This window comes from Pleurodeles waltl, chromosome 1_2 (genome assembly GCF_031143425.1).
Source record: "Pleurodeles waltl isolate 20211129_DDA chromosome 1_2, aPleWal1.hap1.20221129, whole genome shotgun sequence".
Taxonomy (NCBI): Eukaryota; Metazoa; Chordata; class Amphibia; order Caudata; family Salamandridae; genus Pleurodeles; species Pleurodeles waltl.
Genome location: NC_090437.1, coordinates 670,786,351 through 670,802,326, shown reverse-complemented (window position 1 = coordinate 670,802,326; position 15,976 = coordinate 670,786,351). Strand labels below are relative to the sequence as shown.

The following is a 15,976-nucleotide window of genomic DNA, read 5'->3' as shown; positions in this document are numbered from 1 at the left end:
CACAAACAAGGTCAGAAAACGAGAAGGAGGAAGGGAAAATATTTGGGGTGACCCTAGAGAGAGGGTCATTTTCAACACCCAACATGTAAAGAGAAACATTCTGGCAATGCTATATGTCATTCTCTAATGCACACACACAAAGACATCTACTGACATGCACATTTTCTTATTTGCTTACTTTGGAAATGCACTTGTATGAAATACCAATAGCACAAAGCCTCTAAGTGGAAAGAAGCGTGGCTGATCGAGATGGCTTATTAAAGCACACACTTTTTTAAAGTGTTGAAATGCTATTGTAAAGCAAAATATTATGTGGTTGCCTGCTTCATTTCGGCATCATTTGCTTTACTTTTGCAAGGACTTGAAAGGAAACTTTTCAGGGACTATGCACTCTTTTCGAAAGTAGAGACAATTTATGATTTCCACAGTGAAATAATGGATAAAATCAGGTAATTTTGTAGTTTATTTTCCTGGTGTTACTTTTATAATACCTGTTTTGACAAATGTAGCCGTTATTCAATCTTAGTCATATTTTAAAAAGTCAGACTCGTTGGTTCCTGGGAAATAGAGTTAACAAATGTCCTCCTGTGCTGAGAACATCTTGGGCATCAGCTATCTCTGAAGACTAGATTCCTACAAAGCCCAAATGTCTCTGTTCACTGTTCATGTTAAGCTAAGGACCCCTTAAGTGCAGCAAGCAATGCTATTAACGAGCAATGTGCCATGCCTAAGATCTATAAAACATTATATTAAGCTCATCAGAAACATGTTTGCAAACTTCTCTGCACTCATTTGTTTATGTGTTCTGAAGCAATTACGTGTAGAAAATCTAGACTTTCTTTGGTAGAAATCTACATAATCGCTAGACTTTTATTAGTGGGCCCCCACTTGCTATGTGCACCAAAAAATTGTACCAAGAAAATTTGGGAGCGCTGAATGTGTGCATTGAGGTAGAGACAAAGGCTCAGATTTATCATAGTGCAGAGTATTAGGTTGCCCTTGTGTCACGCATGGTGTTGCAAGGGCAACACAAAACTAAATTCAGATTTACCAAGCAATGCAAGGCCACGTTGCGTGGCCCTGCATCGCTTGATAAATCTGGAGTAACACAAGGCAGAGCAAGTCGCTGCCTTGAGTTACTCTACCCCGGGAAGGTATTCCATGGGGAGCATGGATTTTCCCACGCATCCACCCATTGATTTTGGTGCAATCCTAGATCTACTAAGGCTGGTAAACCTGGGAATGCGTCAAAATGCTACGCCATCCTAGGAGAGCAAAAACAAGGGAAAATATCTTTACTTCGTCTTATTGTTTCCCCTAAGTGAGGAAAAACCCTTCAGTGAATTGTTTTTGTGCAGGAAGGTCTCCCTTCCTGCACAAAAACAATCCTACCTGCCACACAGGCACCCTTGCACCATGGCGCAAGGGTGCCTCCGTTGGCGTTATGCAGCAGATAGTGCACCAGTGCAAACAAAGAGCAGAAATGTGGCATATATTGGTAAATATGGCACATTCCTGCTCTCTCCCTTTCACAGTACAGCACTAGTTGTCTTGCTGAGTTGAGCGAAAGATCAATAAATCTGGCCCTAAATTCAAATGACAAGTACCACAAAAATCATTACATTTTTTGCTGAAGTGTAAATGCTTCATACCTGGAAGAAACGCTCTTGACATTACAATGGGCACACAATCATGCAGAGCCTTGTTTAGATATTTATCTCAGAAACATTCAAAAGTCATATACCACACCACATCATACATTTTGACATTTATGTAATCAATGCCTGGAGTGAGTGACAAATTCAAAAGGAATAACCTTTAAAAGACATTAGATGCAGAGACAGAGACAGACAAAATAATGACAATAGCACTGAAGAAAAGAAGCTGCCATCATGTTGAACTCGTCTCTTCACATTTTGTGCTGAGCCAGGAAAGGCAAGGTTAAACTGGTAATGGGGCTTCCTAATTTCTCCATTGCCATTCCGGGTGAATTTGGTATGACATTGCATGCTTGATTTTTCCTGGTTGATACGTTGCAGTTGTCTTAATTGGAGGTGGTCGTTTTGGTGGGCCTGAGGAAAGAGTTTTGAGGAGCCTCTCTACAGCAGCTGTTTCTGTGAAAAAGAAAACACAAATGTAAACAAGAGCTGTATGTCAAGTCAGAAATATCATGGAAAAAGGCTATCATACAAAAAAATATCAAAAAACGAAATATTATGTGCCCAATGTGTACAAACTTTCCAAAAAGAGTTCATCCTCTTTGGATCCTTCATCTTGATGATCCGACAAGAGGGGGTTAAGAAAAAGAGGCTTTCCAAACAGTTGATTTCCTATCATTTAGATAGAAATTGGTTTCTCTCATGATTTTCTCTTATTGGTTATGGAAGGTGTTCCAGACCCAAAAAAGAAAACACACTTTCTATATGTTTACATTAAAATACGTACCTTCAAAGCGGCAGCAGCCTGTCAGTTAATGACCCAGTGGTTTACTGCAGGGTCACCACAAAAATCTGATAAAACAACTAGAGAGCTAACATTCTGTATTTCTGACAGATGTTTGGCACACCTGAATGCCTCCTTGAAGGAATCATGGTTTTTGTAACTGAAAGAATTTCCTACAGAGGCTATTGTAGTCAATTGAGAAACTTGGGGTTCTCTTTTATCATAGACATTAAGGGGGCCATTACGACCCTGGCGGACGGCGGAGAAGCGGCGGTAAGACCGCCAACAGGCTGGCGGTCTTTTTTTTGGAATTATGACCATGGCGGTTACTGCCATGGTCATCCGCCGCTTCTCTGTTCTGCCCGCTGGGCTGGAGACCAGGGTCTCCAGCCCGGCGGTCGTCACTATACCGCCGGCGGTATTTGGACCCGGCTTACCGCCATGGATTTCCTGCAGTTGGAACCGCCATGAAATACATGGCGGTAAGCACTATCAGTGCCAGGGAATTCCTTCCCTGGCACTGATAGGAGTCTCCCTCACCCCCCACGCCCACCCCGACTCCCTCCCCTACACCCCCCACCACCCTTGCCACCCCCCAAAGGTGGCAGGACCCCCTCCCCACACCGACCCCAACATCACATCACTCATGCACACACGACACGCATGCAGGCCCCACCAACACACATACACGCACACACACCGACATACATGCAAACATCCACACACACAGTCCGACACGCACCCCCACATTCAAACATACACACACACAACCATGTAGACATATCTACAGACATACACGCACTCATTCCCATACTCACGACACCCCCGCAAGCATACAGGCACTCAGACTACATACACACACGCACACCCCCATGCACGCACACAACACACAACACCTCCCCACCCCCCTCCCCTCACGGACGATCGACTTACCTGGTCCGACGATCCTCCAGGATGGGACGGGACTCATGGGGGCTGCTCCGCCGACACCACACCGTCAACAGAACACCGCCACGCCGAATCACAGGACGTGATTCGGTGGGTGGTGTTCTGTTGACGTGGCGGTGGAGGTGGAGCAACCTCCACTTCCCCGCCGCCCGCCAGTATGGCTGTTGGCGGCTCTCCGTCCGAAAAAGGATGGAGAGCTGCCAACAGTCATAATACGCCGAGCGGAAAACCGCCACCACTGGCGGTCTTCTGCACAGCGGTCCCTCAGCAGTCTTTCAAAAAGACCGCCGAGGTCATAATGACCCCCTATGTGTAGGGCTCTAGAAAGCTCAAATCAGGACATATTTTCTCATCCATATCTCTAAAACATTCTAGCAGGAGGATGGTAATGCAAGTATGAAACCAGTAGTTTAAAAATATGAGGGAAAGTAGAAGTTTTTGGTATTTTAAGGCATAATGTATTTTAAAGGGCTTAAAATAGTTAAAGGAGATATCTGCATAAGCACAGCATTCCCTTTCCACATCAGTTTACTCACCCTTCTGATCTTCTCAGTCTCTTAACAGATGCCTAGTTTAAAATAGTAAACATTTTGATAAACAAAATATTTGAGCAGAAGGAGTTGGCTGCCCACACAAGGTTGACCGCAGGGCCCGACCATGAGGTGAAGCCCTGTGAGCAAGCCACATTACTCACTTTAGGTGCAGTAGTGGTTGGTTTGGCATCCCCAGAGGACGATTTGCGCAGGCCAAATGACCAACTCACACTGCACACAGCCAAAGACTGTGTGCAGTTAGGCTTGGGTATGAGCAGTAGGTTGGGCACCAACAGCGGTTTTTGCACAGGTCCTGGGTCTGAGATGCAAACAGAGGGTTGGACTCTAGGCCAATTTAGAATACGAAAATATGAAAAAAACAGACATTCGCTGAAAAAAACAAAGGTTAAAGTGATGTTAAATAGTTAAATGTTGAAATGAGACAAAAACTAAAACAGGTTAGGATGGGTGTGTAAGTTATAGTTAATTGACTAAACTATAAGTGGCTTATTTCAGTGGCTCTTGTTTTTTTAAATATTAGTTCTTGTCTTATTGTCACACCTTACTATAATGTCACTCTAACCTTTGTTTTTCTCAATGAACATATATTTAATGATTATTTCAAGGTTACTGTCAAGATTCACATATGTGAAGTTAAGTATTACAAATGTATATTTATCTACATATATTAACAAAGCAGGAGCCCTACCATATTTAAACCTCAGCACTCTGGTACCATACTGTATACAAAGGTCCTTCAGCAAAATTAACCAGGAACTCAGAAACTGCAACCAGCAGTGCTCCCAGTGAGGCTGCATATCCAGGTAGGTGTAAAATCATGGTTCTCTTTTTCGACTGTAGCACAGGACTCGCTTGAGGGATGGTGCCCTGTGGAGCAAGTGTGGCTGGGGAGACCAGTGATGACTGGACCTGATGCCAAAGATGGGACGACTGGCGGCGCACTATGTGCTAGGACTGTTACAGGTATTCAAGAGACCCCCCCAACACATCCCCTGGGATGGGGACCAAAATTGGGAGACACTAGGAGCCTCATTACGAGTCGGTGGTCTTAAGACCACCAGACTCACAGTGGCTGGAGCCAGGAGTGTGGCAGTCTGACTGCCAGATTATGACCCTGGTGGTCAGACCTCAACGAACATGGTTCCTGACTGGGTGGCAGTGGTCATAGTCGTGGTCAACCACAGCAGCCATGAGTTCAGCGCTGCTGTGCTGATCACCAGTCCTCTTTCTGCTGGCCTTTCCATGGCGTGGTCCCTGCCATGAAAAGGCTGGTGGAAAGCCAGTGCTAGGGGCCTCATTCTGATGGCATGAGCAGTGCAGGGGCCCCTCCTGCCGGCACCCTCTGAATGTACACTGTCTGTACTGCAGCAGTGCATATTCTGAGGGTGCTGGTATGCCACTGCATTGGCCTCGGCTCTCTTAAGGTAGCCGAGGCCAATGCCGTGGCACTGTTTCCACTGGTCTGACCAGCAGGAACATCGTTATATGAAGTTTCTGCCGCTCAGCCCGGTGGAAACATCATAATACGATTGGTGGGGAAGCCGCTGGTATGAAGGCAGCATTTTCCCCAGGGCTTTGGTAGTCGGCTCAGTCCGACCGCCAAAGTCGTAATCAGGCCCTAAATGATTTAACAGGTTTTATATTGGGCACGGGGGGACAGACACCACAGGCAAATTCTCAGCAGGTGGTGCAGACAGGATTGAGAGAACATGTTGTGAAATTGGCACATGAAGGTCACATTGGGATGAGTGCTTCTCAGAGGCGCATCATGGTAGAATACAGGTGGCCTGAGTTAGACTGTGATGTGAAGCCTTGTTTTAGGGAATGTGTGCCTTGTGTTTGGAGTGACCCATCAGAAAACTGTGAATTATTCCCCTGTGGTTTTAGAGAAGTCTGATGTTCATTGGAAGAAGATTGCTATTGATGTCATAGACCTGTTAGTCATTTTGGGCAAGTGTCCCAAGTATGCTATTGTAGTTGTAGATAATTTTTCTCGATCGCCTGAGACAAAGTTCACGGAACATGCCACATCATGGATGATGATTGATTTTTTAAGCGACTTGTTTGATAGGAGAGCAGTGCCTGAGATCATTGTTTCCAACCATGGTGTTCAGTTTGTTTACAAAGAAATTAAGAATTTCCTGGAAAAGTATGGGATTGAGCATGTCCGTTCTTCAATTTATTAACCTCAAAGTGATGATTTGGTCGAGGAATGGAAGAGAACACTCAAAAATGGTTTGCAATTGGCTTTGGTGAGCGTAGTGGTGTGTAGGAGTGCAGTGAGAAAGTTAGTCTGGTCTTATCACACCACAAATCACCTTGTGACTGGTGAGTCCCCTTTTGAAGTGATGAGAGGTTGCAGATCACGTGCATTGTTGTCTAAGAGGACAGAGAAGAAGAAGGTTGTGTTGGAGGATGCGACCGCTGACTATGATGTTGGTGATTGGGTTCGAGTTTTGAAAAGGTACAAAGCCAACAAGTGTGAATCCAAATGATTGCACCCCCTTCAAATTAGAAAGGTGAATAAGTATACTCCTATGCACAGTGATGGAAATGTTTGGAATTGTAAGAAAGCGGTGAAGGTTCCAGCGTGGCTTAAATGGGGAGAAGAGCTTCTTGATTCCGGTAAAAAGGGTACGGTTCTGAGAGGTGATAAGTCAAGAAGGAACCGTGATAAAGGGGTGTTTTGTGATCACATGAAGAGTTTTCATTATGTCTTCATGTTATGTAAAAATGTTTCCCACTCATTTTCCTGTTAGGTATTTATTACGTATAGTTGCATGTTGTTTATGTTTTTGCTTCTTTTATTTATTCATATTTGTTTTCTTTCCCTATGTTGTTATCGCATCCTCTGGAATGTGATATTCAGTCATGACCTATGTTGTTTAACTATGTTAGTTGTATTGTTTGGGGCTTATGGAGGAGAAGTGTTGTGTTTAGCATTGTTTAGAATGTGGATGGGGTTCAGTTCTGGACCCATTGTAGGGGCAGTTGGAGTTTGGCTCCCTCCCAGTTGGAGTTAACTAAATAAAGCTCTTACACCATTGTTTTCCTGCTGGCGTGATTTCATGCACCCCTCACAACTCTTCAAGGAGGTTCCAATAGTGCAATCATTTGCTGTAGAAAACAGGTACTGCATAGGCCACAGCATTACAAGTTTAACTCACAGCCTTTGGACCCCAACACTGTATATTTTAGGATGTGGGAACAGGGACCTACTTTGGGACCCTTCTTTCCACAAAGGTGTGTGCCAGAGAGAGGATAGAAGCAGGACTACACTCCCTGGTTTTCTGGCTTCATATCTGGGGCAGGGTTTGATAGATGCCTCCTCACAGTGCTGGCGCATAGATTCTGGTTCTGTCATCCCTCTGTACTCGTCTGTCATTCTGGAGGTCACCACTGCAGAACATCTAGACCTTTACTCCTGGAACTCCCTCATCCTCCGCTCACTCACCCTTAAATGGCTGTTAAATAGGCTCTCATCATATCATTACAATTGTTGGCTGATGCTCAGGGGAACTCAGCTGGAAAACCACTGACATTTTATAGGCCCTCAAACAACCCATAAGAAACCTCAAACTACCCTAAGCTATCCCAGGCTAGACCTCAGTCAATCCTAAGATACCCTCATCCAGTCCTCAGACAATCAACCAGTCAAAATCCTCAGCAGACACTCAGTCTTCACTAACAGTCACTATCAACTGACCTCGGAACTGTGCCATTTGTGCTCAAACCCACTGTGCAGGATCTCAGTCTGTTATACTATTATGCCATCTATATGGTGTCTGCCTTTCCACTGACACCCTCAACCTGCTCTAAGGCCACAATCTGTAACCCTTAGGAAAGACCCACGAGACCCTTTGCTTGCCTAAGTGCCTCCTACTAAACTCTAGAAATTCTTAGCCGACCATAAAGTTCCACAAGACAGTCTTCGCACGTGCTCAGCTGATCCTCACAGTTGCCCAGCTGTGCTCAGTTGAGTGTCTCTGCCAGCTCTCATAAGCCTTCATTCTGAACCTGCCAGCTACCAGAGTCCCAGATAACACATCCATGGGTTATTTGAGCCCATCACTCAACCATGTGATGCAACATAAACATTTATCTGACCCAGAGATATAGGATTTCTGCTATCACTGTGAACTCTAAGAAACTACCACACCTCTGTGTCAACCTTTACTAGCCCCTGAAAACTCCTTTCCCAGCATTCAAAGAACATTAGACTCAATGTCCCACTTCTCTGAGCTCCCAGGCCCATTGGGACCCCATTGGGACCCCAGGCAAATGCATTCACTTGATAGCTGGAAATCTCACTTACCTGCAGATCCTAGGATGCAGTAATGTCTGAGTGTATATTCTATTATATTATAACAGATAACAAACAATATAAGCAAACAGTGCAGCACCACAATAGCAAAAGACAAGCCTCATAATTGAAAGATCGTGCGGTGGATGTAAAGGAAGGGAATGAGATGAAGTGGATCATGTCTACCCCTTCAAAGTCCAGCGATTCTTTCAAGATGGTACTCACACAGAGGTGGTTAACTATAAAAAAAACCCTGTTGGGAGATCTATAAGCCCAAGTAGACAGGAATTGCCAGTCAGAGGAGTGCATCATTCACTATTTGCAGAAGGGCAGTCTTTGTTCTATAGGCCTGTTTAGTCCTGATTGACAAGTATCAATCCCCATCTACCCTTATGGTCACATTGGAGTGTGGAGTAGCGTGAGGGGACAAGGAAGTCCAACATTTTGTTTGAGGATTCCTTCTGCCATGTTTCTGTCAAATTCAGGATATTTAGGTTTTTGATCACAGTAATTTCAGACATCTCCAAGCATTATTTGATTGCAGAATGGCAGTTATGTAGCAGGGACCACAGGTAGGGGCAAGTGCACTTAGAAACAGAAGGGCATATTTGTCCTGTCCTGTGCCAAAATGTCTGATGCATCAGCGGCGCAAGCACTACTCCAAATCTATGGGCAAACGAGTAGTATTTTTTTAGATTTGCGTTGGATAAAACCTGCACCTAAAGTAGTTGCGCCACACAGAAACTAATATATGCAAGGTAGGCGTTCCCCCACAAAATGTCACGGAAAACTAACGCAGTGGTGTTTATGGCATTGGCAATGTGTGACGTATTGTATGGATATGGCATGCATAGCCTGAAATGCTCCAAAATTCCTGTGCATTGGTAACGCAGGCATTGGAAATGACACAGTGGCTGTACTATATAAACCTGACCATTGAAAACACTTTGCCAAGCTCAACTACGCTGTGGAGGTAGGGTTCCTGCAGCTTGGTGTAGCAAAGAGACCATCACCACGTCGGCAGAGAAGGAGGAGGGAGTGTGTTTTTCACCAGGGCATCTCCAACATCAACCTCAGGGAGAATGAGGTGATAAAATTCTATGGCGTCACGGGGGAGCCCATTACAGAACTGCTTCAGAAGATTATGCCACGTCTGCTACCACCAACTGCCACGTCCACCAAAATTCCTCCCTAGGTGAAACTGATGGCTGTGCTACACATGTGTGATGCTATGCGACGCTGTTCGGACGGAGGTGGTATGGGAGGGACTACTAGTGCAGGTGACCCGGTTGGATTGGGAGGGGCTTATACATGGCAGGACTGACGGTTCATACCCTTAGGGTCATGACATGGAATGTGAATGGTCTAGGTAGTCACATTAAATGAACTATAGTTCTTCACTGCCTGCGCAGACATGGGCCCGACCTTGTTCTGTTACAGGAAACACATCTAAAAGGGAACTACTATAAGGTGTTAGATAGGTTTGGGTTCCACTTGGCAGCTCATGTGGGTCACACAACGGATTCGAGAGGGGTGGGTATCATTCTCAAAAAATCGGTTTCATTTATCCTATCACGTACTTGTTGGGACACATTGGGCGATATGTGGTGGTCTCTGGAGTGTGGGAAGGTATAAATTCCCCTGGGACTGCAGGGGTCTACTTTGGGGGATCTTGGGGCCTTACTGTTGTGTCGCCCATCGGGACTACTGGTTCTGGGTGGCGACATGAATCTGGTGGCAGACTCACGGCTAAACAGACTATCCCGTACGGGGGGCCTGCTGCCCCAACGACGTTGCGGTCCTTTTTGGACTCCTTCGTCTTGGTGGACCTGTGGAGGGAGCAGAATTCAGGGACGAGGCAATTCACCTATCACTCAGTTCCCCACAATTGTTTGTCAAGACTGGACTATCTGCTCACGACAGGGGCTTCTGTGAGTAGGTTCCAGGAGGCAGCAGGCTACTCAAGAGGGATTTCGGACCATTCCCCGGTAGAGGTCACCCTGCTCAGCCCTTCGCGGTCCTGCTCGGTGCCACCTCGGCTTGACCCTTGGTATCTGAGAGACAAATCCTTTGTTGACAAAATAAGGGAAAGGGTGACCCAATATTATGAGGAAAATTTGGCATCCATTGACTCAGCATGTACACTGTGGGAAGCCTTTAAAACTGTAATAAGGGGGCGACGCGCAGGACATGATTGGTGGCCAAAAAAAGGAACGTAACATGCAAGCCGCAAATCTTGAGCTGGAAATAGCAGCACTTGAGGCCCGTTTTGCAGCAGACAGGGAGGCGGAGGGTGGCCTGCAGCACCAGCTACGACTCAAGCGCACCTTGGTTGAACCGCGTGCCCGGGCACATGCGCTGGTGACCCAGCGTCACATATATGATGTGGGTGACAAAGTTAATAAACTGCTGGCCTGGTTGGACGGGAAGGACCGTGAGAGATCGTTGGTCACGGAGGTGAAGTCTGGGGAGGGTGCCCTGTGTGGGACCAATGAGTCCATTGCGGAGGCCTTAGCCGCGTACTATGAGGAGGTTTATGCCTCGGTGACTCAGATGACTGAGGACCTCTTGCTAGACATCCCGCTCCTGGAGCTCTCGGTGGAAGAGAGAAACGAGGTAGACACTGAGCTGTCAGAGGAGGAGGTCGCTGGGGCGTTGCGGGAGCTCCAGTCAGGTAAAGCGGCAGGACCAAATGGACTCCCGATGAAGTTGTTCAAGCATCTGGGGAGTAAGGTAGCAAAACATATGCTGGCCATGTTTCAGGAGGCCAGGGAGGTGGGAGTATTGCCGCTGGATCAGCGGGTCACAATTATCGTATTGATCCAGAAGAGGGGTAAACCCCCAGAGATGTGCGCCTCCTACAGGCCCATCTCCCTCCTAAATGTAGAGGTCAAGTTCCTGGTGAAGGTCCTAGCAACCAGACTTCGCACAATTATTACTAAGTTAATCCATCCAGATCAGTCGGGCTTTCTGCCGTCCAGATCTATGCATCTGAACTTGAGGAGTTGGGGTTCTGCACATGACGGAACATCAGAATAGTGAGCAGGCGGCGCTGCTGTCCCTCGATGCTAAAATGGCATTCGATAGCGTGGAATGGCCCTATATTGTGGCGGTCCTTAGAAGGTTAGGAGTGGGCCTGCGATTCCTGGCCTGGATTCAACTGCTATATCGCAAACTGGTGGCTCGGGTGCAGGTCAATGCGACGCTGTCCTGGCCCTTCGCCCTATATAGGAGCACCCGACAGTGGTGTTCGCTCTCCCCGATACTATTTGCGCTGGCACTTGAGCCCTTGGTGGAGTGGATCAGGCAGGATCCCCTGATTCGGGGCATCGATTCTGGAGCTACGTGGGAGGAACGTATCTCCCTGTACGCAGATGATATTCTGCTGTATGTCACCCGGCCCCGATAGTCCATTGATAGGATCATGCAGATTCTTTGTATATTCAGGGATCATTCTGGTTTTGGGATTTATTGGGCCAAGTCGTTGGTGTGCCCTCTCGTGGACCCCCCCCGCCCTGTGTTGTGAAGTACAGACCTCATCGGATGGGTTTAAATACTTGAGGATATATGTGACCAGGAATCAGGAGTGTTTTCTCTGGGGAAAACCTGCAGCCTTTGCTCGACAGATTCCATAGGGACATGGCCCACTGGAGGGCGCTGCCTCTCTCTCTGGTGGGAAGAGCGGCCCTCTACAAAATGATGTCTCTGCCCCGTCTACTATATGCTTTTCAGAACACCCATTATAGGGTTCCAGCGGAGGTGTTCCACTGTTTGGATCGCAACATTAGGCTGCTGCTTTGGGACGGCGGATGTTCCCGCGTGGCGTTGGTGAAGCTGAAACTCAGGGTGTACAAGGGCGGGCTGGCTATTCCGGACCCTCTTCGCTACTACTGGGTGTCCCAACTGGTGAGTGCTAATGAGTGGGCCTTTGCGGACCAGGGGGACACGGCGTTCCGGGTGGACAGAGAGAAGATGGGCGGGGGGGATTTGCGCGGGCCCTCTATACCCCTGCAAGTAGGCGAATGCTGATGGTGCACACTGCAACAGTGGTAAGGGCACGGTGTAATGCTACCCACTTCCTTGGTAGGGGAACCACCTTGACGGCGCGGACACCTCTGTGGTGTAGTGATCTATTGGGGAACATGAAGATCCTGGGGGGGTTTCGTGGAACGTCTCTGCTGGGGATCGAGCATCTGGGGGATGTCTGGAGAGGCCAGGCACTTGTAACTTTCAAAGTCCTTCAGCAATAATATGCTATGGCGGGCACAGAGCGGATCAGATTCTTGCAGCTTCGACATGCTCTGGGCAGATACGTCCCAGAGCATGAGCAATTGCCTGGGGCGGCACCCTGGAGGACCGCCTGTTGACGGGGCCTCTGGTGGCAAAGGCAATCTCCTTATTGTGCATCCGATGACTGCCTGTGCACCAAATGGGAGGCGGACGTGGGGGCACTCGACGACGAGGACTGGGGGGAGGCGAGACAGGGTCCTTGGGTGGTGGCGATCTAAGCACGACTCAGATTGATTGAGCTGCGGATCCTACGCAGGGCATACTATTCCAGGGTGGTATTGCACAAGATGGGCAGAGTGCAGACCTCGCACTGCCTGCGGCAATGCGGGTTGGAGGGTACCTTCTATCACATATCATGGTCCTGCCCAGTCATACAGACATATTGGGCAGTGATTACCGGGGTAGCAGCCCGGGTGCTGGGGAGAGAGGCCCCGTTGGACCCCAAGCTGCTTCTGCTCAATGTGGCGGGGGATGAACACTGGCCAAAACATCAAGTATTATGGCTGGCCATAGCTGCAATAGTCCCCAAACGTAACATAGCACGGGCGTGGGGTGCTGAATCTCTGCCAAATATTCCTGGGTGGAATGCGGATCTGGACTGGTCCTGCAGCACTGAAAAAGTAATCTATGAGAGCAGGGGCTGCCCCAAGAAGTGGGAGAAAATCTGGGGAGGATGAGCGGCTTACAGGTGCACGGTGTGACCAGTGGTGGGCTGGGTGCAGGTGAACCAGGAGTGTGGGATTGAGATGTACCTGTCTATGTGACGGGGGGTTGTCCGACTGACATGTCAGAACATGGAAACTCGATACATGCTATGATTGGTTCTGAGTAACAGATCGAAGATGGATCTTTTATTGCCATCCGCTATAATGTACAATGGCTGTTTCGTTGTTTAATAAAAAGACTTATAAAAAAAAAAGGAATGCACTGTTTGGCCAAAATACTGTGCACTTCTGCCCTTTCCCAGTGACACAGTGCAGCATAGATAGGTGACTTGCAGCATTGTTCTGTGCCACTTTCCTAAATATCCAAGGCCATGTGCACATAGTGGGAACAACATACAGCAACACGTAGCTAATGATTTCACATACTGACATTCCTTCACTAATCTGTCAATGTCAGTATGTAGAATGGGTGATCCAGATGTCCGAACATCTGTGAGCACTAATTCTTCACTCCACTCTGTGTGAAGGAACTGACCACATCATCTCCACTGGTCAACGAGTCACATCAAAAACCATGTGTATGGCAGATAAGTCCATATGAGAACAAAGGCTACACAACAGATACGTGTGAGATTAATGTCTCCTCAGTGGTGTACCTATTCTTGGTATCAGTCAAAGGTCCACAAATGAAATGGTGTGATAACAAATACAGTGGAAATTAGTAAGTGTGTCACACATGGCAGTGTACTTGTATATTGTCCAATGTTTCAGGAGCAACACTGGAAGAAGTATTTGCAAATTCCATGTGTAGCATGCAATGTCCGTGTAGGCCCCAGAAACGTGTAAATGTCAATATTGTGTAGCTTTGTGACACCAACAGTACAAAACACACGTCTCACCCTTATTGCCAGTCTAAGTACATACACTAAGCCACCTTGACATATGTAAGCAGCATGATAGTTTATCAGTTTTGTGGTGTAAGTTGCACAAATGAAATGCATATTATTCTAGTATTGTGGGACTCACAAAGTCTAACAATACTGTCAAACATGTCATACATCAGTCAACAACATACATTGAAATGCAACCTGTAAAAGACATCACAGTGTACTCAGGATACCAATGTCAACTTTCAGTGGTCACAGCAGTGATGACAGAATTAAGGCATAGAAGCCTCTGCAAGTTAGAGTCATGCACCTAAATGTTTAAACAAAACTATTGTGTCTAGGCTTGTAGTGGAAAGCTACTTGTAACAACATCAGTGTGTCCCACATAAAGATGGCCCACATTGCAAGACCTATTTGACAAACAAAGTGCACCATGACAGCTTCTCTGTCAAAATAAATAGCTGAAGGCTGGCAATAAATTGTATAACAATTCATGTTACATGTTTGAACCGTACCACACGTATGCACCAAATTCACATGCTAAAGTAAGTGAACTTTTAAACGACTGTGTCAATGTCATGTAGGCCCCCAACAATATCAGTGGTTTTACATGTGTGTGTGGGTGTCAAACATGGTGGCAATGTCACTACCTACCTAGGGAGGACCAACTAGCCAAAACTCTGATCAATAATCTGTCACTTTACAGATGTAGTGAGTGCACATAACATAGAACAATCAAGAATATCTCGAAATACCCATCACAGTAAGCTACTGGATAAACATGAAAGTCAGGATGTAGAAGTGTTTAAAGTATCAGGCCATGCTCATCATTTGCAATTACACAGAGAACTGGAAGAGACGTGTAAACCAATGGCCAACTGTATATGTAACACATATTGTGAAATACTTAAGAAATGTGTATGAGTTATTCAGTACACATAGCACATATGGACAGGAATGTTGCTGTAACAATGAGAAAATTAATTGACAATTGTATTTTTTTTTTTAACCTTTAGCTGACCAGGAACATGGTCTCCAGCTGTGCGGCATGACCCCAATTGCACATCCTCAGACTGAGATGGAATGACAGTAGAACCAGGCACTGGTCAAGACCCGGAATATCATAGAACGACTTTTGGTGTGCTGAAGTCCCAGATGCCCGGATATTTCAGGGAGGGAGAATGCTACACTCGCCCCCTGTGGTATGCAAAATGATCCTAGTATGTGCCATCCTCCACAACATCTGTGTACATACAAATGTCCCTTGGGGCTTGGAACTTGATGAGCAGGAACTAATGGAGGAAGAGGATGGAGGAGAGATCCATCACACTGTGGCTGATAGGTGGCAATGGAACCACATTGAGCAACATTTGTTTACTTAAATTACTTGTACTTGGATGGATAACATTTATGAAAATAATAGACATGTTCAACATGAAACTAAATGTTTGAATCCATTCTTTGTGTTGGCTTTTATGTCACAGTAAACATCAAGTCACCCACATCTTGTCAACTAAAGTAGGTCTCAACATGTAGTAATCATGTCATCAGAACCGTTGAGCAGCATGGGGCCATTCATCTCATTAATCAATCCCACCTATAAAGAAATGAAATGTAATGCAGTGTATTGCATTAAAGTGACAGACCAAGCATGCCACATTTCCAATTCCACATGTATCATTACTTTTCTCATGCATATGAGAAAGGCAGAGCTGCACATCTAGCAGTCTTGCTATGTTCCACAGCAGCAAAGTGTGTTACAAATGCCACTCAGTTATGTTTGGAACACAAACAACGAAATACCATGCCTGTGACAAAACTCACATTGTAGTGTGTCTCGCCAATGCAATAAGTTGCAGAATGGCAGGAGTTTCCAGGCCCTAATGT

The 15,976-nt window shown here is 46.4% G+C and overlaps 1 protein-coding gene across 1 annotated transcript in view; it reads right to left on the bottom strand.

The window, feature by feature from the left end:
• Positions 1 to 1,701: 1,701 nt before the first annotated feature.
• Positions 1,702 to 15,976, bottom strand: part of LOC138255170 (uncharacterized) — a 169,604-nt gene continuing 155,329 nt past the window's right edge. Inside the window, exon 7 of the mRNA XM_069205829.1 lies at positions 1,702 to 2,114. Coding sequence (XP_069061930.1) covers positions 1,963 to 2,114 — 152 coding nt within the window. The 3' untranslated portion in view covers positions 1,702 to 1,962. The remainder of the gene's footprint in view (positions 2,115 to 15,976) is intronic.